This window comes from Hippoglossus stenolepis, chromosome 22 (assembly GCF_022539355.2).
Source record: "Hippoglossus stenolepis isolate QCI-W04-F060 chromosome 22, HSTE1.2, whole genome shotgun sequence".
Classification (NCBI taxonomy): domain Eukaryota; kingdom Metazoa; phylum Chordata; class Actinopteri; order Pleuronectiformes; family Pleuronectidae; genus Hippoglossus; species Hippoglossus stenolepis.
Genome location: NC_061504.1, coordinates 1,101,003 through 1,124,545, shown reverse-complemented (window position 1 = coordinate 1,124,545; position 23,543 = coordinate 1,101,003). Strand labels below are relative to the sequence as shown.

Here is a 23,543-nt window from a genome sequence, read left to right as displayed (position 1 = left end):
TTTGCACCACTTTCGAGGGATCACAGGATGAGTAGGAGGAGGCACGATGACCTGCTGTGTCAGTGCTGGAGAGAAGAGATCTCCGTTCAGAGACAGACGTGGGCTGAGCAGAGATATACACTAAGGTTCAGAGGATAATTGGTGCTGATGCTGAAGTGGAAATGTGTCATCAAACCAGTGGTTCGATGACCTTTGTGGACAACAGTGAAGCATTTACATGGTTTTCTATTTAATACCAGGGCTTCCGTCCTCTGCCCTGATGATGTGACAGAACTCTGCATTTGTATTATTGTGTTCTGTTCTCACTCGTTGCATATTGGTGGGACCAGGGTGCAATCAGCTGGGGGGGGATCCCTGCCTCTGCTGAATTGGTTTTAACACTGGTGGGGACAATCAGAAAGGGTGTCACTGGAGAGAAACTGAGAAAAGTGCTCAAGACTGTCTCTACACTCCCAGTGTCAACAGCCGAGTGTGAAAGAGGATTCAGGGCCATGAATCACACATACTGCTGACATGAACCACCACATAACATATACTTTTCTAAAATTGGTCAAATCTTTCTTCATGGGGTTATGGTTACGACACACGCACACACACACAAACATTGTCAAACACAATTTGGTTTTAGCGAACACAAACGACAGTCGTAATTATTGACATATATAGAGCAGGGATGTGAGATTCAATTACAGATCACAGATCACAAGTGTTCATAAGAGACACTTTCAGGATGTGTTTAAATGTGGTTGCGTCCTTCCCTGCCTGCAGATTTGCAGAGATATGAATGAAAGAGTCATGACACACCACAGAAAAACAGAAGAGGGCAAAAATCAACCATCAAAGCAGAGTTTTTTTGTTTGACAAGTAGACATGGTAAAGCTGCTGAAGCCTATTTACTTTTTATGTTTTACAGCTCATTGTGCTATTTTTATTCAAATATGTTCTATCAAATATCGAAGTTAATTATCCAACTTGAATGTTTTTACTGGCTGGCCCGGATGTGCTATCACATGTTACTGAAAGCAGGATTTAATTCTGGCATGTTAACCTTTCGTTTATTATTTGATGAATTAAATAATATGTGTAATATCTATAAAATATAGATATTCATAAGTTCAAGGCCCACTGTTAATAATTTATTTTTCTGAATTAACCCCCCTTCCCCAAGGAACGTTTGGTCGGTTAGTCACTGTCAATAAAATCTGATCAAACTGATGAAGATAAACTGACGGCCATAACTCTGATGGTTGCTCGTTGATGTCACATTGACCAGTTGTGTACCAGTGACCATAATGACTAGCTCCTTTCTGCACAATCAGACCAAAGGCACTTTGATGGTATGAAGGTGTCATTGAGGTCTCTCTCTCTCCTCTGCACAGATGGGATGAACTGCATGAACAAGGACCATGGCTGTGCCCACATCTGCAGAGAGGCTCCGGGCAAAGGCGGGGTGTCGTGTGAATGCCGCCCTGGCTTTGAGCTGGCCAAAAACCAGAAAGACTGTACATGTACGTATCACATCTGACATCTTATTTACATTAAATGTGTTGACAATCCTTAATGCAGTGAAATTCCTTTTTGTGTAACACTTTCCCTCATCTGTTAGTCTTTAGTCAGTTGACTTATCACTTTATTTTACAATTCATATAGCAGCAAGGCATTAACACTTTGTTTTATAGACTTTATTTTATTGAGTTGCTGTTGCCATGAAGGATCTAAACTGTTCCTTTCATAAAAATCTGTAATAGCAATGACGGCGGGACTTCAAAGATAAAATATGAATGTGGACATTAATACTCAAGTGAGTTAAGCATTTCAGACCAAGCTGAATGTGCTGAAGGATTCAGTAGGGAGAGTTCATGTCTCTAACCCTCTAAACCCCCCACCCCTCGCCACTCCATCCCTGTTTCTCACTCTTCATGCTGAGTGCTTGCAGACATGGAATTTAGGGCTGCTGTTTTTGAGAGGGGAAAAATACGCTTTTAGTTACACTTTGTTTGGCAACACATCTTGTTCTCCTCTCAGGCGGTCAGAGTGTAAAGATTGTGAAAGCCGCTGAAAGGCTCTAATGTGTCCCCCGCTGTGGTAATATTTCATTAGCAGCAAGGGACCCTGTGCTGTGCCGGCCTGTTGAGCACGGCGGCACAGGACGGTAATAAATGAGCGATGAAAGCAACAGTTATGTCTACAACATACATACACACACATTACACACATTCCCTTCCTTCCCCTCTCTCTCTCTCTCTCTGTTTTTAACGTCCACCCTCCTCTCGTTCCTTTTTTTTTTTTTAGAGTTACCAAGGAATTCAAAGTTCCCAGGTTAGGTAAAAGTCTGGAAAAGTTCCCAAAATGTCACAGAATATATTCATGCTTGCTTTTCCTCGTCACCTCGCAAATGTAAAAGCAGATTAGGAGGAAGTAAAATCATTGGACGAATCACATATGTCTCACATAGTGAGTGCTTGACAAATCAGCTAAGGTATGTTTATTATGGCAAACTCTATCTCCGTCTGCGGCCGGTTAATAGGTACTTCTTTGCTGGCAGGTTCAGGGCCAAGGAACTAAAGTTGAAACCTGCGTTGTCTGGTGAGGGCTTAAGTTCTTGAGTTCTCCAAAAAGTTCCCAGAAAAGTTCCTGTAGTTACAATTTTCTCATTACAATCTCCTCTTTCCATTTTTTTCCCCCTCATTCTTTCCGTCTCTTCACCTTTTCTTTATCCCTCAAGTTTTTCACATCCTTTTCAAATGTTTTCTTTCTTTCTCAAAGAATAAAATAATAAAGCCTCTCTCTCTTCCCTCTGCCCCTTGTTGTATCTCCTTCCTCTTAAGGTTCTCCTGGAAACCTTTTTAGATCCTTTTAAGTCCTGTTTGGTGTGTGGGTTACACCTCCTGCCCCCACCCAGAAGGGTTGTTAGTAATTTCTGTCATCCCAGGAACTGTCAAGGAGCAGTTTATGGCGTTGAGTGCTAATTGATCAAACTCCAGTCCTGCTGTTTAACAGCAAATACAGTTTGTATTAAATCTAATCTAAATCTCCAGCCGGAACATGTCAATAAATGTAGCTTCAGTCATTCAAAAAAATTTTCCAGCTGAGACAAGGAGACAGTTTTTCTCGTCTTTTTCCTGCCATGCCCATTTTATAACTTTACCTCTCAATTGATCTATAAGATTATTTTGTTTATGTTTTCAATCCCTCAATATGTATGTTCCCTCCTCCCTCTCTCTCTCTCTCTCTCCCCGTCCTCCTCTCTCTTCACCTTTTTATGACTCGCGCTCACATGTCTTGTCAAGCCCAATATCCAGTCCGTCATCATTTAGCTTCTTAATTGTGGTACATTATAAATGTCCCGCTGTGGCTTCTGTCTGGTGCAGCTCTCATTAAACATTGAGCCTTGTGTTGAACTCACTGTGCAAGGAGTGTGACTTAAATCAATGTGTTTTCTTCAGTGACGTGTAACTATGGAAATGGGGGTTGTCAGCACTCTTGTGATGACACAGACACCGGGCCAGTGTGCGGCTGCCATCAGAAATACGCCTTGCACTCAGACAGCAAGACCTGCATTGGTAAGTGACAACCATGTTGACCTCCTAGTTCATGTACACACATTAACCATGAAGCTCTCACTGTTTGACCGAAACACCTGTTGTATGATGAGAAACAAAAAGCTCAAACCTTTTGCACACAGAGTTTAAATCATTACTCAGTTTTCCTCAGTTCTGGTTTTCACAATTGGAACTTTATGTTCTCATTGGTACCTACTTTAGGGTGATTTGCATACTGCTGATGGTTTCTTTTAAGCCAACTATTAAACTACTTCTGGAGGTTCACACTTTTTGTCTCCATGTGTTCGTTAAACAGTCTCTAATCTATGTCTCCACCATCTATGGGCTCAGTTTTAACAATCTAATATAACTATCTAAAGCTCGTGGAGCAGGTACATCTAGTTTGTTTTTAACAGAGTAAAGAATGTTGCTGTGCCAGACACTAGATTCAAAGGGGTTGTACTTGGTCGCTCCATTAATCATGGATGTGATTTGGGTGTAACATACAATTAACCAGAGAACCAGTCCTACATTCCCAAAGCCAGGTGCACTTGAACCTTGGTGGACTGATAGAGAGAGAATGATTTGAGGACCAACACATCTATGGACGCTGAGACCAGGTCCCTGCCAGTGCCACGCTGGACAGCAGAACAACTGTGCTGGTCTGAAATTTGCAATGCAGTTGTTGCTGATTTGCATTGAATGTAAGATGGGGTCCCATGTCTCCGGCACACCAACATTATGATAAAGCCCATAATACGTTTTGGAGGGAGTATCACAGTGGCTAAGTGGCTGGACCAAGGAATTAGCAGTGGTATGTTTGACGTGTTAGAGAAACATTTGAGTTCAAATTACTGACACATGTCTAGCTCTCAAAAACACATTCACCATGTGCAAAGTCAGTGGACTGGACCGGCGACCAGCAGGCAGCTCTCTCTGCTCAAACAGGTCGTTTGTACATATGACCATCAACAGAAGCCATCCACTGAACTCTGGACCTCCTCCGGACTTTCTCCGCACGGACTTTATGTGTGAATGCAAACGTCCAAGTGAGAGCCTGCGGAGTTTCTGCTGACTTTCTCCGCCTGGCCCCCCCCGAGTATAAAGTCCACAGAAATTCCAGAGGAGACAATGTAAGAGCACAGCAAGAGATCTTCTGCAGGATTAACGGCAAGCGAGTGGCCCGGTGATGACGTTGCACATGCAATAGATGCACAAATGCAAAAATACAAAAAGAAAACAAATATCGTGAAAATGCAGAGCAATACATGTGGAAGACAACGACAAAAATGTTAAGAGAGTTTGTGGGGAAAAGAGCCGACGCCGGTTTCAATGTGCCGGAAACAAAAACAATGTAATCTCTACAGCGGAATTAATACATTACATCCTGTCTCTGCCTGCTGCACCCTCCCTCGCCCGAATCCTATGGAAGATTTGTTGCTGTTGTGAAAGCGTCTGAGTGGACAATCTGCTGCTGCGTTGTTCATGTGTGAAAGGCAAACTCTGGAGAAAGTCCGGACCTAATTCTCCTCCAGAGTCTGAAAGTGGCTAAACAGAGGATGCTCATTCATCCTGCCATTTCTCTAAAGAGTAGAGGGAGAATCAAGTGTTTCAGGTAAGTGGAGTTATTCATAACTCTGTATTCTTCACCTCCTTACTGCTGATATGAATGTAACAAATCATTTGCAGAGCCCAAAACGCAATTTTCATCATCACTTCATTACTTTTGTAGTCAACTGCAGCTTGTTTCAGTATAATCGCCTCAAAGGGCCCATGTCATGTACAATCTAAATGGGTGGTTCAGGTTTTATAGTTTTATGTTTATATATAGACACATTGTGGATGTTAAAGACAATCTTCTGTTATTACTGAGAAGAGATTGTTTCTGTTCCTTTACTTTGCATTAGAACTCATAATTTGAGGGAATAAACTAATACATTTATCAACAACTTATCCAAAAATGTCATCTAGTATGCACAAGACTCATACAATAGCAATAGTTAATTATGTGAAAAAATACCTATTAGTATGGTAGTTGATCTATTAATGTAGCTATCTTCTTATTGAAGATGATCCAAAATTACTCTCCAACAGTTTAGGTACCAACAGATATATTGTAAGTAGGAATACTTGAGCTCAGAGGAAACAAAAGGTTTTCTCTTAAATAACTGCTGTGTGGTTTTTCAGGAGTAAGGACGGAATCCTAATCATTTGTAGAAAACTTCCCATAAATCCAGCAGTTATCTTTTTCAGTAATGAAATGTAAGTTGATGTCAGATAGCCAGCAGTTCCTCAGAATCCTCAAATGAAGAATGCCAAACAACAGTCTGGATGTCCTTTCTTTCAGATTTGTGTTCATGGCATTTCATCCGGAGCAGGAATTCCCAAAACAGCCATCACTTAAGTTCACACCTTGGAATCACAACGTCTTTTTTACTCCCCTGCTGCCAGTATTTCGAACCTGGCAGTATGACAGGTCACCAAATATCCGTCCAACTAATGGGCTACTTGGGACTCCTTGTGACTGGTCATGTTCTGCTTGAGTTGTAATTGAACACTGTAAACCTTGAGGAACCAGTTGAACTAACGTTTTTCCCCCATATAGTCATTTATATAAACGTTATAGACAAAGTGTAAGTTCAATTTTGTACATGTGACCTGGAGAGATTTTTTACACCTGTCCAACTACACACATGGACATGGAACTATCTGATGTTATTGCTTTCACTGGGCTTCCTGCTGTATTCAAACACTGGAAACATCTCTCTCTCTCTCTCTCTCTCTCTCTCTCTCTCCCTCTCTGTCTGTCAGCAGCAACAGGTTTTGATTGCCGATAACCCTTTTATTTTTCAGCTGCTCTGAAGAAGTAAAACACACCATCAAGAGAGAGCTGCGAAGAGGAATCCAAATGAGCATGCGAGCAGGAGCCTTCCTCTCCCACTTTTCCTAATGTCTTGTCTTTTTCTCTCTTTCTCTCTCTCTCTCTCTCTCTCTCTCTCTCTCTCTCTCTCTCTCTCTCTCTCTCTCTCTCTCTCTCTCTCTATCTCTCTCTCTGTCTCTCTTGACGAGAGAAAGGACCCCTGTGTCTTTGGTCCAAGACTCCCAGCTACTCTGTGGGCCAACCTTTGAGGCCCCCCCACCCTCTTACCCTTTCTATATAGTGCTACACCTCTGCTTCCCCTTCCTCCTCCCCCTCCTCCTCCTGCTTTCTGGTGATAGTACCTGATTGCCTGTCTTGTCTGAGCATCCATGTTAAAACTAAGGTGGAAATAAGGATTTATCCTCAATTCACAAGAGGAAAGAGTGATTGTGTGTGTGTGCGCGTGCATATGTGTGTGTGGGTGGATAGGGCTTGGGTGGTGGGGTGGGGCCACATGTTAACCTCTGTGGTTAACAGCAGACATCTCAATTGCAGCCTGATCTTAGGTGAAGCTCCAACGAAAGCAAACTCAACCTGCTCCTCCTCCCGCTCTCTCACTACCTCCTCATCCTCACTTCATCACAAGTCCCTAATAAAAAGCTACCAGGTCTCTGAAAACTAAAACCTGCCAACATCAAAAATGTCCTCCAAGCCTCATCCCCATCCATCAGCCTCTGGTCTTGCTCCACACACCTTGATAGAAAGACAGGGACTTCCACTGCAACATGTCAATCCTCCTGCACGTGTCCACTCATATGTGCCACATCATCCATTTTTCTCTGCCTCTTTCTGTAATCTCTCTGCTTTTCTGCTTGCCCTGCTGCATGGGAGAGCCTGCATTGCATTTGTATGGTTTCCTTTCCGTCATTCCTTTTTATTTTTTTTCATATTTTACTTTCGGAAACTAAGAACACTTTTTTTTTTTTTTTAAAACCCTGGTCCTCCTGTTTCCTTCCCGTTCATTGATTTTGACCATTCTCCTCCTAGCTGTAGCAGTGTAAAATGGTTTTGCTCCCCCTCACCCCCACCCTGCCGCCGTTCTGTGTAGGTCGGGCCCCCCTCTCTGTGGGCCTCCGGCCACCGCTTAGTCCCATACACTCTTTAGGAGCCAGTGGCTGGGACTCCTCTCTTCCCACCTCTTCTCAACCTGTCTCACACATCCACCTCTCTCTCACGCACACACATTTTATCTCCCTCTCTGACAGATCTTTTCACACGCTCGAGCAAGTAGACTCTTTAAAGTACACACAATGGTATGCACAGGCTTTTACACACATACACACATACACACACACACACACACACACATTCACATAGCCACATTTTACCAGTTAGCTGAGCACCAGAAAACCTCCATTCATCCCTGAGTGTACTTCAGAGAGTCCTCCACTTTGAGAGGAGAGAGGGAGACAATGGTCGAGGGTTCGGGCCAAGGAATAGAGGGGATGTTAATTACCCCAATATACACCCCCAAGACCCACAACCCAACTGGAGTGTGTACATCAAAGGCCAGTCCTATTTCGGCTAGTAGCATTAATTTACATAGAGATCGTCATTCAGGCCCTAATGACTGAGGCCCAGAGAAAGGCTTCCCTCACCCGGTCCCATGACTATCCCCAAAATCACGAATATGCCATCTTAACAGCTATCTCGCCCCCTTTCTACAACCAATATTACCTTCCTCCCTCTCCCTCCACCTTCACCCCCCTAACCCACCCACCCACACCCCCTTACACAGCTTTGGGAATGTAGTTTTTCCAGCGTTGACAGTTAAAGCCACTTGTGATGTGTTCCATAGACAAACAGGCAACCAGCGCTGCCCCCAGACTCCTCCTGCTTTTTTATGTCTCCGCCTGCCCTCCCTACACCCCCCTTCAAAACCCCATTTCTCCGTGTGTGCACCCCTCCTTCCTTTCCATTGTGTGTCATGATGGGACCGATATTGTTCTTTTGGTCCCTTTCTCTATCTTGCTTTCTCTTTTCTTACTTTGTTCATCATTGTTTTCTCAATCACTTTACCACAACTCTGTTTTTCATGTTCTCCTGTTTAACTCGGCATCTTCCTTCTCTGCACCAGCCTCTCTCCTCTTTCCTGTCATTATCATCACCTAGTGTGCGTTTCCTCTGTCTTTGTGGCCACATTTAAGGCATCTTGTCTTGGAAATGTTGGACATGTATCTTCTCTTCCCTCTCTTTCTTGTCTTCTAACTTCATCCTAATGCAAGGAAATCATTGCTGACAAAGTGTGGCTGTTTGATATGGAAGACAGAAACTCCATCGGTGACAAAAGCAATGTCAACATCAGAACTAAAATCCCCAAAATGTTCACCCCCAACCCTATTCCATTCCCCAAACCCCACACCTCCTTCATTTAACAAAAACTTTTTTCATATGTAAGCCATGAACGTTCTCCCTACCCTGTCCTACCTACCCACTTTCCTTTACAACTGCTTCATTTTGTAAGCTACACACTGATACTGATCATTTTCATTAATTTTGTTTTGTTCTTTTGATTTCCTCTGGGATATTTATCATTTGTTTGGGGATTAACACTCTAACAGGGATTTTGGCTCTTCTTCATCGCTTCTTGCTTCTTGGCTTTGGTTTTTTGCTCAAACGCCAAGAGGGGCTGAAGGTCTGGTCATTTGGGCTTCTCATTAACCTGCTGCTCACTGTTTGTCCCCTTGTCACTTGTGTTTTAGAGAAAGATGAGGCTGCAATTGAGAGCTCTGAGTTCAATGCCACGTCAGTAGCTGATGTGGACAAGCGGGTGAAACGGCGGCTACTTATGGGTAACTCTTTTCTTCCTCTTTCTATGTGTTGCCATGGCGCTTGTGCTTGTATCCCCGACTCTACTCCTTTGCGTTCTTCCTTGTCCCCCTCTCTCTGTCTTTATTTTATCAAGTTTTTTTGTAAACCTTTGGTGCCCACTGTGTCTACTCCCACAGTCACAGTTTTGCTACTACCAAACGTGATGAAAAAGGAGTGAAAGAGGTCACTGTTTCCTTTTAAACCCTTTCTCCCCAACTTTACATACTGATATTTCTGGATGGCTCTTAGGTTTTCTGATGACCTAACTTTTACTTTTCCAGTTACACTTTACTCCAAATGTTTTGTGTTACACTTCCCTTATTCTTGATATCTTAACAGAAAAGGAAAAAACCCTGAAAATGGTCATAAAACCAACTTGCCCCACAATTACATAAATACACCATAAACCTGATGTACTTGGCAGAATATCTCATAACCGTAATCTCCAGAGCTTACAGGTGAAGAAAGAAACACCCGTCCTATGATATCCCATGGTGCTGATGAAACTGTCTCCGACATCCCGGTACAAGTGAATAATTCTTTAGGCTTTGAGTTCTATCAAGGTTTAAGTCAGCAGACTGGAGAGCCCAGTGACCAAATGGATGTTTCGTCCCAAACATTTGTCATGATGAAGACCTCAAATGGATTTTCATCAGTCAATCAATCAATCGAATTTTATTTGTATAGCCCATATTCACAAATCACATTCGTCTCATAGGTCTTAACAAGGTGCAAGATCCTCTGCCCTTAACCCTCAATAAGAGTAAGGAAAAACTACCAAAAAAACCCTATTAACAGGGAATAAACATGTAGAGACCTCAGAGAGAGCCACATGTGAGGGATCCCTCTCCCAGGACGGACAGAAGTGCAATAGATGCCACGTGTAGCTGAACACATCAACACAATTACAACCCTGATCAGAAGAAACAGTTTTTCACATAATCTTTCAAGTATTTATACATAAGAAAATGTCTGATAGAACTGAAGGGAGCAGCATTGACAATTGAAATGGAGGAGTTCTTCCCAGTCATGGTATGTGAGTAGACATATTGTATATCAAGCATAATATATTAATCATAGTCTATGATCAGCTGCCACCATCACAATCCACCATCACAATCCACCATTATGATCCGTCACCACAATCCACGATCAGGATCCGGATTCACAGTCCACCATTATGATCCACGATCAGCTGCCACCATGATTACGATCCACCATCTCTGATTCGCGATCCACCGTCTTGATCTGTGGTCCCTGATCACAATCTTCAAGCCACCAATTTATTACTTGCGTGTCTTACTGTTTATCATTGTCCGTTGTTTTGGTGGGATGATTGCAAGTAAAACATCAAACTTAACTTCAGTCCGTGTGGCTGCATGGGTCACATGGACTCCTGGGTATACTTGAACCTCATTTAACGACCTACTGGTTAAATCAATACATTTTTAGGTTCATCTTTGGGTGTCCTACTCTACTATGAATACCAAGGAATCAAATACCTCCAATTAAAAGACTTAAAACACTTCTGCACCTTTCAATAAATGCAGTGATTCAATTAAATATTGTTGTTATGAATTGTTCAATGGTTAATATAATATAAAGTATAAAGTTGTGTTTTTTTCTGAAGCACTACATCTTAGTATTGGTGCTCCAAAGCAACGAGCTGTACAAACTGTAATGTCTTTCATTTCACTCGATTCTGGCCAATGTGGCTTGGAGGAAGACTGAAGAATTTTGTTTTAGGATGAATCCTCATCCCCCTTATGCTTCTCTGTTTTCATTTCTCCTCCCTCAATTACCTTCCCCTCACTGGCTTAACCCTGATTCACCTCCTGTTGTACCAGCATGTCCTTTGTTCAGATGACGTTCCACTTGTAACCTGTGGTGGATTGTGCGTCATGTTTACCCCACTAGGATTACATGGAAATACCTAACAGGGATTAAAGATATTGATCTCAGTATGGAGGGTTTCCTTTCAAAGCAGCTTCTCCACAATGAGATTCTGGTCAACCACAGGAACATTTGTTAAAGACATTTCAGACTTAAACCTAACTTAGTCTATCGTTTGTATGGTTACCCAGCCAGATGCCCTCCACGTTTCAGAAGGATTTGATTCCAGCTGGTTGCCAACAAATCTTCCTCATCTCACCTCAGCCATATGAACAAATAGAAACATAATCCCTTAACGGAATAAAGTTCACAACAGAATGTAAAGTAATTTACTCTTCTGCCAAAACTTTAGTGATGTTGCCTTGACTACTGAACATGGACTGGTTGTTGAATGTGCAGCTATATGTAGTTTGGGTGAATTCTATGAGATGCTCCCCACTTCATTCATTACATTTAAATGAAAAGTGCCTTAATAATCTTAAAAGTTCATTTATTTTCATTTGTATATTAATCATAGTATTATATATTTAGACCCACTGTGTTTCAAGAATACAACCTCAAGTTTTAGGAGTTTCACCGACTTTGCATTTTATTGATGTGAATAAGCACTAATTCTTTTTTTTACACATCCGGGTACTAACCCCTAAATTTAGCTTATACTGAAAATACCAACTAATCATTCAGTATATGAGTTGAAACATGCACATATATGTGCCTCCACCATGTCTATGTACAAAAAGGAATACATGCACATGCATGTGGTTGCTGAGAGCACACAGCCCCCCCCAGTGCTGCACTGGTACAGCCTAAACAGCATCGATATGCTAGATTTGACACTGCTATCAGTTCGTCTGCTTCCTCTGACGAACAGCGTTCCATTGCACAGTGCAGAGAACATACTGATCAAGACAAATGGAAGTGCAGCTGAGGCTCTAATGAAAAGGTGCTGCTGAGACAAGGACGGGCTACAGAGAAAGTGAGGGATGGAAAGGAGAAAGAGGGCAGAAGAGAGGTGGAAGCGCGTGTGACTAGACAGGTCATTCCAAGAGACTTCATTAGGGTGATAATGAATAAAAAGCTAAATTAGGAGCAAGGAGCTGGAGTGGAGCACAGTAGCTGTGGTCCTGGATCTCAAATAAACATCAGCTCAGGGCAGATGGAGCTAAACTGAAGTGTGTGTGTGTTTGTGTGTAGAGTGATTACAGGCCAAAGATATGCTGACTGACAGCTGATCGAGCTGCCCATCATAGTGCAGTAGGTATCCTGTTGAGCACTGAAAAGGGGTCGTGCCCCTTTTGTCACCTTTTTATAACAGTGCAGCAGTTGTTGTTACTTGGCCTGGTGCTTTAATTCACACGGTGCACATGCCTCTCTCCCTCCTGCTCTCCAGCTTTAATCAATAGAACATGTGTCCTCCCCTTACAGAAAGTGGTTAGCAGCAGTCAGCATATCCATGCAAGGAGTGTGATGGACATGTGTATGCTCCCTCCCTCCCATTCCTCTGCCACTGAAACTTCTAGTAGCTACAGAAGAGGCTTGTTAAGTCTGCAAAGGGAGTCTCATCTCACCTAAAGTCGTGCATCATCTCATGAATATGTTAGCAATTCACACTTCCTGCTCTCTTGTTAGTACCATTCCAGTTAAATGCCTGCAATAACTGTGCCTGCCTGTGTGATAATCTCTATCACATAGGCAGGACACCAGTCAGTAATGCTAATAACTGCAAGTTTCCTTCCAAAGTGAACACAATAGTTACTGACAGCTCAAGTTATTTAGTGATCTGTGTGAATAAAAATGAATACATAAAAGAACATTGTGCACAGATTCATGTACGGTGACATGTTAACACAGTTAATCATTGTTGATCCAAACGGTTCAACAACATATGAGGGAATCTGAATGAAGTTTGGAGTCATTAACTTTGACAGGGAGCAGTGAACAAATAGTTTAATACTTTGGGAAATATGAGTATTTGCTTTCTTGCTGACATTTTAAGATTGATACCTCATATCTGTTTGTTACATATGAGGTTATCTCAGTTCAGAGGAAGCAGGGGGAGAAGTCTGTTTCTGTCCTGAGGAGAACAAGCCTCCTGTAAGCTCACAAACGAGGGGAACATTGGTAGTTTTAGTATGTTGTTTTGTCTGTAACTTTTACAACATAAAATTTGGGTGAACATTTGATCTCTATTTATGTGAAAAATTGGTTCCAAAAACATCCACCAGAGAATGATTAAACATTGAACAAACAGCAGAAGACTGCGTCATCAGAATCCATCATCACAAAAACACACACACACACACACACACACACACACACACACACACACACAAACCAGGCAAGGACGGAAAGGGTTATGGGGGGGCCTGTCCAGCACATCAATCACGCCCGGCGGTGCGTCTGTGTTCCCGCCCTCAGCTTTGCCCTGAGGCTGGACGTGGCCTGGAGAGAGAGAAGAACTGTGAGCAGGACTGTGCTCACCCTCAGATAATGATAGGGCCCACTGTACTCAGTATAAATCATTCTGACCCATAACCACCACATCCATTGACTCACATGCACATACACCTTTAACACTCATACAAACCAAATTGACTATATACACCTGTGCAGGCACGCAGGCCATATTACAACACGTATGTACGCACACACACACACACACACACACACACACACACGCGTTACAGAGACCCAAGCTGGGGAGTGCAGAGGGGACAGGGTTCTGTTATCGTACCTTACAGGGCCAATCAGACAGGCTGCCTGGATGATGGAGTGTCTCTCCTTCCAGCCAACACCACAAAGCAGCATCTAAAAAACCTCCTGCGCTCATTCCAGATACTTCTCTGTGAAGGGGGTTTGGGATTTGTGAGATTTTAAGTGTTTGTTCTCAGAGAGAGGGATCAATAGGCATGAAAAAAGATTAAGAATGTGGAGTTCAGAGTTTTGATGTATTAACAAAGTGAAGAGCAAATGCCAGTAAGAAAACAGAGATTAAAGGGACGAAGCTGTGAGACTGATGTTTGAGGCTGTATGAGAGGACACACAAATGTGCAAATACCGTCCTGTCTCCTGATCGACAGCACAGGCCCTCCTGGCTCGGATGTCTTTGTGACTGCATTAAAGGGCGTTATACTAATTTCTTGACCTCTGACGATGTGTGTCCTGGCCAGAAAGGGCTTTTCCTGTTTCTCTCTTGACTCAGGAACACAATTTCCCATCATTTTAATGAAAGGGGACAAGCTGCCACAGAGAAAGGGAACATCCCTGATTTATGTGTCGCTGTTTGAATTCTAACACTTCAACTTTTAGTAACTAAGGAAAACAGATTTGATGATGTTTGGTTTTGAGCTTGACCATTGGCCAAGTGTCTTAACTCCCAATTCACGTACTCATTCACACAACAGTGCCATTTAGGACTTCGGGATTCACTGAAACCCACCAAAAGCAGAACAGTTGCTAAGTGAAAGTGCCTTATTAGGTGCCGATTCATTAAATCCCTTTCAGTCAAGGGTCAACATCAAATTTCAGCCTCTTCAGCACTTCTTCATGCTCATTGGGAAAGTGTGTGCTGAGCTTTGCTAAAGCAACAGCGGCAGGGCAGGTGAGCTAGAGTTACCATGAGCTTGTGTTTGCTTTGGGATTAGCTCAGGCAATATTCACAAGTCCGAGCAAACCTTATCTGCGCCACATACAAGAACATTTTTTCTGGAGGAAAATATACACGCCGGTTCTGCCGAGAGTGTTCTAGACTTACAGCATCTTGCACTAACTTTATTTTTCTATCTACTTAACTTAACCCTACCTCTTATTTGTGTTAACTGATTTCTTGTCACTTTTGGAAACAGGACCGACCTCTGGGCCAAAGAGTTCTTCACCCTCCTTTATCAGCACAGTGTCATGTGTTTTTGTCTGATTGTCTTGATACATTACTGTCGATGATAAAGAAATCTGGGTTGTGACTTTCTGCGTGTATAAACATCATATTTATCTCTTCATAAAATAATCTCATGACAATCTGTGTGTTGACAAAGCTACATGAAAAAAAAAGGACTATTTTCTTGATTGTATATTCTTCTACTGCATGAAGCTTTGTCTCAACCCACATCACCTTCACTTTCTATAATTTCTTTTTTCATTATATTTCAGAAGCAGGGGTCACATGTTAACACCCCCTCCTTCTCCTTCTCTCTTTCCATATTTGTGCTGTCTGCAGAGACCTGTGCCGTGAACAACGGCGGCTGCGATAGGACATGTAAAGACACAGCCACAGGGGTGCGCTGCAGCTGCCCCGTGGGATTCACCCTGCAGCCTGATGGCAAAACATGCAAAGGTCAGTAAACATATGAAAGTGTGTTGGGCCCTCAAGCCTGCTGTTAGGGTGAATGGTGCGTAGCTCCTGTTCACTAAGCTCTGGTCGTGGCCACCGACACTGCTGCTGCTGCCTGTTTTTGTTGATTTTGCCGCTGAGCATTTCTCCACTTTGGATAGCCCGCCGGTGACATCGATGACGGTGGTCCAAGGAGACAACCGCTGAAGCATGGGCCTAAACATCCCAGAGTAGAACAGATTATTATAGGGTTTTGGCTTTCGACTAAACAAGCAGTCTCACTGAACGAGGCTGACTGGGGAGTTGAAACTGAGTCAAACACTGGTCAGGAGGCATTCAGTTTTTTGGAGTTCGGACACATGTTCACAAGTTCAGTGAGAGATTTGCCGGATCCTTTTACATTACAACTCTCTTACCAGTGGTGCCATGGTGCTGCAGAGGCAGTGATGTTTCTGTAAATACACACAGTTTGTGCTCAGCTTAGCAACTAGCATGCTGCGTACATGAAGGAACAAAGCAAAGTCAATTCACTACTTTCATTGCAAATATGTGCTTCATGTTGACAACCTGTGGACATGGAAACTACCGAGCAATAAATAAAAGGGTACGGTCGATTTTCCAATTTCTGAAAGTTCCATGTTTTCTGTTTCACTTTTACCCAAGATTAACTAAAGATATAATCAGGATCAGTTTCCTTTACTGGTTGTTTCTCTTCTCATCTTAACCCAGTCACAGTTAAAAAGTGTTGTGTATTATCAATTTGGGTTTAACATAGTGATGCTGCTGCTGCTGATGGTGGTGATAGTGGTGATAGTGGTAATGGTGGTGATGATGATTATGTGTGCATGTGTCTGTGACGTGTTCAAGGAGATATTTGAGTCATTACAGTAACGGGGTATGGGCCACATGACAGTGGGCGCATCGTGTGATGTGATGTGAATATCGCCTGTGTGTGTGTGTGTGTGTGTTGTGGAGTGTGTGTGTTTGTGAAATGAGTGTCAGGCAGTTTGAGAATGTGGCATGTAGGTGTGTTAAATCCTGGAGCCAGAGCTGTCTCAGGCCTGGCAGGCAGACGACACGTCGGCAAACTTTGAGATGTTTGAACAGTGAGGCCCACACTGGCCACTGTCTCTCTCCCTCTCTCTTTCCCATACACTGGCCTGACAGACACACTCACACAGACAGCACCATCCAGCTGCAGCTCCAGGAAATACAGCAGTTGATCTGTAAATGTAAATTCATTTTAAAATGTACATTGGAAATAGAGCAGAATGTGTTCTTGGATAAATGACAAAGTACATACTTCAAATACACCGCTGTCTCTGTGCTGAACCATACCAACACAGGACAGGTTTTCAGATTTCTTTGGTCTGTGCCTTCACAAATCGGTTTCGAATAATAAATCACTTTCACGATCTGCTATGGGTTTGGTCAGACAACAAGGGAAAGATCATGGTTTGGGATCAAATTATCACTTTGTTAAGGTTCATGAAAAAAGAGGTACATGTTTAAGCTGAGGGAATGATTTCATGAATGTTAAAAGAAAGCAGCAGAAAAAGGAAAATGAAGAGTAATCTCCAGTGATCGAGTCCTCCTCCGTCTGGACTTACTGTCCCATTATCTAAATCTTACTTCATCCTTTGCTCCCCTCATGTTTCCTGCAGCTCTTTAGCTTCTGTCACTTGAACATAGACGGATGATCTTGCCAAAACAACTGATGCTGTCATTCTTCCTGAGAAGGTCGTCTCAAACAGAGTGAATCATTGGATTTGGTTCATATTAAAAATTTAAATCAGTGTAAGCACATACAACTGTCCCAACCACTTGACTTGCTAGACAGGCTTGTTGCATACTAGAAAAACATCTTGTCTGCTGCCCCGATGTCAAGTTCAAGCCTAGCAGCTTGTGCGAACACTTCCACTCTGTCTCCCCAGGTGATTTGTGGTCCTGACAGAACCCGGCATTTAGAGTGGTGGAAAAATGAAACGTTCCCCCCTCCGTTTTTTGGGTCTGAGTTGAGTGGGGAAGATGGATAGGCCCGCAGTCCAGCTGTGCCCCACCCACATAATTTGGAGCTGGATCAGCCCCCAGGCTTCATAAATCCCTGAACAGGGATCAGTGCTGAGGGGAGCTGAGAGACAGAGAGCAGGCAGAGCCCATCGATCAGTATCTATCAACTGGGCACCAAGCAGGAAAAACCCACACTGACACACACTGATTCAAACCCAGAACTTATCTATGCACATGTATTGAGTGTGCAACACCTCTTGACATCCTGCAACATGACTGCTGCGGTTTAGACTTAGGACTTAGAGAGAGTGTAGAAAAACACAACAGACTTCATCACCGACTAGAGTGAGCCAGTGATCAAACATCTGTATGTGGACAATCTGTCAACTTCAAGGCTTAAAGAGTTTTCAGCAAGGACATTTTGTTTCTCTGCTTTCTTTTGGTAAAATGTACTGAAAATACAGTATAGTACTCTCACTGTACTCTGAATATACTCACACAGGGGAAGAGAGGGGGAGAGTGAGGAGAGAGATAAGGAGGGAGACAAGTGCTCAGTGCTTGAAAGTGTAGAAAGTGATAAATACAGTAGAGAGTCTAGTTCAAGGGGCCTCATTTATAAAACAGTGCATAGAATTCATACCAGAAGTAAGCAAAAAAATAGTCTCTGATTTATAAAACTATGCATATACACATACCTTAACGCAATGTTAGTTATAATGCAATTGTCTTTTAAAAAACACAGTCCACCTGGAAATATGCATAAAGGGATGTGCCTCATATTCCGGCCTCTACACACCAACAATTCAACCATAAAAGGTCAATGCAAAGCAACAAATGTGTTTTATATTACCTGGGGTATCAATGGGTTTTTAATGGTTAATCACGGCATCAAGAAAGAAAAAGAAGCGCAACTTTTCTGACACCGAAATTGAGGTAACGTGTTGCTGTTGCGATTAATGCAGTGAAATACAAAGTGGTCAAATTTAAAGGTGGAGGAAAAAAAAAAACAGCTTCTCACTGTCAGAATGTGAGATAACTTCTTGTATCACCTTCAGATTTGAATAATCCAATCCCAAACTGCAGGCATTATTAAATTCAAAGAAGGCTATGATATCCCCAATTCATAAAATTGAACAGAATTATAATATTCTCCAAATAGGCTTTAGACAGAAAGGTAAATATTATACATTGTTATTCATATCTATCCCATACCTGTTTGTTTGTACTGGGATGTTTGGGCTCTGTTGGGTCAGCCTGAACTGGACTCAGTTCAACACACAGATTGAAGATCACAGCTCTGAAGAATCTAAATCAGATGAAGAGTCAGTCATCATCATGGGCCAGGAAATCTCTGTGGTCGCTTAACACTCATTTCCCCCTCATATATCAATCTGCGTACTCCTCCAGCCCAGCAATGTCAGTTCATCCAAGTGTCACAGCAGTATTTATCTTTACAGCAACTGGACCGATTACTTTGCACCTTCACAAATTGATCACGCCAATCGGTGGTATCCCAACCTTCACCCTGGGATGTCATTTGGAAATGGAAGTTTGAAGGTCAGCACAGTTTATTTATTTTTTGGAAGTGGTCTCCAGGGTGCTCTGTGCACCTGACAGCACAGTCATGATTAGTGCAGGGATTTAACACGCACACACACACACACACACACACACACACACACACACACACACACACACACACACACACACACACACACACGGTTAGAAATGAGGCTTCTTTTATTAGTCCCCATGAAAAACATGGATTGTCCAGAGTAACATGGACACATGAATGGTACATGAATGGTACATGATAAATGGAATTTTTACATTGTACTAGAATGGCAGCAGAAATCTGATGGCCCCCTATAAGTCGCAGACAGTCCGCAGAGGTCGATGTGAGGGCACAGCACACGAGTGGGGGGGTTGATGATGCCCTTATCACTGACTTTGTGGTGATAAGGGCCGACGCTGGTGTCGATGTGCTGTAAACTACGTCATTTGATCTCCACGGCATAATGACCTCCGGTTTCTGCCTGCTGCACCATCCCTCACCTTAATCCTGCGGAGGATTCGTTGTTGTGAATGCGTCTGAGCAGAGTATCTCCCGCTGCGTTGTGCATGTGGGAAAGGAAAACTTCGAAGAAAGTCTGGACCAAAGTCTGCAGAGTTCCTCGACAGGACACGTCTGTAAACGGCTGTTAAAGGGTAGTTTCCCATATTTAACTGTGTAGTTTGGAGAGACAACCAGAGGAGAGCTGCCAGTGTGTTCAAACTCAGACCCGTCTTGCTGTAAGCCAGGTGACTAAGGTTTCTATCCAATGAGCCAAAGCATGGTCACCCCGAGCCTCAACGGTAACCTGGTCACATGTTTTATAGATCAAAGTCTCCTGCCGAAGCCTATATGTGTGTGTGTGTGTGTATGTACAGTGTATGTATATGTGTGGGTGTGTGTTGACTCTGGTGACCAATGTAATCACAGTGGTGGTAGCAGATAACTGCTGGCATTTAGCTGTTTTAGCAGCAAGATAAGTGAGGAGGGCTCATCTGATGTGCCGCTAAATAACGGCTAGAGACTGACGGAAAGCTCTCTCTCTCTCTCTCTCTCTCTCTCTCTCTCTCTCTCTCTCTCTCTCTCTCTCTCTCTCCGTCTCTATCCTTGCTCTAAAGCCAAGGGGATGAGTCCTGTCGTGCCTGTCTATCATAATCATTTCAATATAAACTATGTAGGGCATGTTTAAAACCCACCGGTCTGATAAACGCCTTTTCATCTGTGCTGACAGATGAGGCGGTTCAGCCTCTCATGATGACAGACAGGCCAACCCAAGGAGGTGTTTCGTCACAGGCCACTCTCGACAAAAGCTGAGTGTGTGAGAGAGGGGGTGGTGGGGTGGTGGGGTAAAAGATAGACACCAGAAACAATCATTGGACCAGATAAACTCAGTGCACTCCTGAATGAAAATAAAAACTTTTCTGTGCAGGATGCTTTGAGTAATTTGTCTCTAGTAGAATCATCAACTGCAGGTCAGCAGCTACTCTCACTGAGGATGTTTTGTACAGCGCTCTCCATTCAAGTCTGAAAGAGTCACTCAGACGTAAGGGAGCCGTCCACGTAGGGTCAGCTTTTCCATCTCATTTGTCTTGGTGCAGAACTTAAACAAACAATCCACACACTAATTTCTTAGAAGCATCTAGCACAGAACCTGGCGAGGAACTGCTACTGTTTAAGAAGGGCCCTGTACAGTGTCATGGAGAGAGAGAGAGAGAGAGAGAGAGAGAGAGAGAGAGAGAGAGAGAGAGATATGGAATTTTTTTGAACAGTTTCCAGATGTGTGATTAGAAGGTGCACATTGGAGGTTGGATCACCTAAAGTATGTGTGTGTGTGTGTGTGTGTGTGTGTGTGTGTGTGTGTGTGTGTGTGTGTGTGTGTGTGTGTGTGTGTGTGTGTGTGTGTGTGTGTGTGTGTGTGTGTGTGTGTGTGTGTGTGTGTGTGTGTGTGTGGCGTGTGCATGTCATAGGTAGGACTAAAAAACTGTTAAATGGGGGACAGCTTGTCCAATTAGGGACAAATGCCATGTTGCCAAATTGGAAAACATTGTTGTTGTTTTTCTTGTTGTTTTTTGTCAATTATTGAGTTTAAGTTGTTAGGGTCAGACAGGTAGTGGTTATGGTTATGTTAAGTTTCCAGGAAGTTAATGCAAGTCTATGTAATGTCCCCAGAAGTGGCCAAAGTAAGCACAGATATATGTTATTTTATTGCATGTATTTTATGCACATGCAAGCCCATGGAAGTGTGTTTCTGTGGATGGTGTGTGAATGCTGAACTGTTTTTTGGCACGTGAGACACGTTCCCACTGGCCTGCATTCCTCTTCTACCTGAAAAGACCTGAACACACACACATACACACATACACACGTACACACGTACACACATATACACACAAATAAATGTCTAACAATGGAACATCAAATACATACATGTACAGAGACAGTAACACACATACACAGTTGCGACAAAGAAATATTTTCTTTTTGTGATACCCACAAAATACACTATACCTGTTTAGCTATCAGTACTTTCTTATTATTTTTTATGGCTGCAGCTAATAATTATTTTCATTCTTGATTAATATAAAGTTTTTTCCGTTAGTCGATGAACTCCTCTAGAATTTCTAAAATTACATAAAACATAGTTTACCAGAGCCAAGGATGACATTTTCAAATCACTTGTTTTGACCAACAATTAAAATCCAAAAGATACTCATCTCATGTATGACAAACAAAAGCATTGAATCCATACATTATAGAAGATGGATCCAGCTATTCTTTGGCATTTTTTAGCATGACGTTTTTTTTTTTATGATTAAGTGATTATCAGAGTAGTGGCTGATATTGTTTCTGTCAAGTGAGGAATTAACTAACCACCTATTAGCTCTTTACTCTGCTATTCACACACTTACTTGACTTTGTATGTTAAAGTCCAGCTCAACCTCTCCGTCTCACACAGCAGATGCCAAATACCATGAGAACATTCAATAACACAAATAATGAACACCTCTGTCACACTATTGTATCAGAAAGATCATGTGCTCTATGTCTGGAAAGGGCTTTGCTCATCAGATGTACCTTGAAATGCAGTGCAGGTATTTGTGTAAACTGTGTTGTTATAAGTACAATCGGACACATGGGAACAAGGTCAGTACCGTTTTGAAATATTGATACTAGTATATTACATATTGTACTGACTGTCAGTGGTTTTGGTGTCATATGTGTGTGTTGGTACACCTTCTTTTGCCAGTAGCCTGGGGGTCCCTGTTTCCTCAGTAAGGGATCACAACTCTGAAGCCCCCTCTGTGTCCACACTGGTCCGATGCACCCAATCCCTTTAACCTTACATGACTGCAGCAATACAGGCAGTCCCCTCCCTGGCCAAACCCAGGGCCACATCATTGGCTGTTTTATTGTTGTGTAAAACAGAGAATGTCCCTTGGCCCACATGCACTTGTGGACTGTTTGTTATTAAAAAGAATCAGGCACTGGGGTCGTTTAATACCCGAATAAATACACGCTGCCTCCCGGCCTGATGTCTGTCCTCTCCACCGGCAACACCCTGCGAAGAAAACCAACACTCCCAAGAAACCTAGATCCTCTGTACTCCGTAATTATTTGGAGAGGTTCGGGTTCCTGCAAATGCATTCCATTTAATTGCTTTTTACTGCAAATATTTGGTAAAGCTACACAACTACTCTCCACTGTGCACAGCTCGTACTCTTGAGATATGAGCTATACAAGCAAGTCTAAATGAATTAGGAGACAAGAGTTGTATTCTTGGTTGATGTGTTTCAACTAGTTTTTTTTCCCACCCTAAGCCTTTTTCTCAGGAGCGAGGCAGACAGACAAGCCTCTTACATAACTCTGACCCTGCGCTTGACCTCTGGATGCTGGGGTCAGAGGTGAGAAGTTAGGATTCATTTACGCTACCTTCAGTGGTGACGGATGGTTTAAGCTGCAGTGCTGATCAATCGGGTCGGTCAGTGGGTCCTAATCAGGCAGCTGAGCCCCGCGGCAGCATCAGGGTCTCTGCTGGAGTCAGGTTTCTCATTCCAAACACTGAACGTCTTGAATACAGCCCTGAGGCTCGCAGAGGAGCAAGCGAGGGGGTGGAGGCCTTGTTTCCTTTGGCCCAGGTGGATGTTAGCAAGCCTTCTCATTTGGCCCACATCCTCCTCCGCAGCCGGCACAGTGAAGAGTTCACATCCAAAATATCTACCTTGGAAGAAAAATGTATTCCCCGAAGGTCACTTTTCAACTGCCAGTAAATTCAATTCAAATTCAATTGGAGGCCTATTTGGGTTATTGAGAATCTGTGTTAAAAAGTGCCAGATGTTTTTCGGTGCAGACAGACTCTAATCGATTACTCAGAGTCACATCAAACAAGGTTCTTAGCCCAGCGAATGTGATGCTCTGCTCACGTTCAGTCATGCCACTTCCACAGCTCCTGAAGACACTGAATCCTATAGGCAACACTAATGCCATGAT

The 23,543-nt window shown here is 42.9% G+C and overlaps 1 protein-coding gene across 2 annotated transcripts in view; it reads left to right on the top strand.

Annotated features, from left to right (window-relative positions):
• Positions 1–23,543, top strand: part of scube1 (signal peptide, CUB domain, EGF-like 1) — a 98,513-nt gene that overhangs the window by 53,580 nt on the left and 21,390 nt on the right. The window contains exons 5-8 of one of the 2 annotated variants that reach the window (XM_035147998.2): positions 1,380–1,508; positions 3,447–3,563; positions 9,165–9,254; positions 15,380–15,496. In XM_035147998.2, coding sequence (XP_035003889.1) covers positions 1,380–1,508; positions 3,447–3,563; positions 9,165–9,254; positions 15,380–15,496 — 453 coding nt within the window. The remainder of the gene's footprint in view (positions 1–1,379; positions 1,509–3,446; positions 3,564–9,164; positions 9,255–15,379; positions 15,497–23,543) is intronic. The other variant, XM_035148000.2, reaches the window with a different exon arrangement.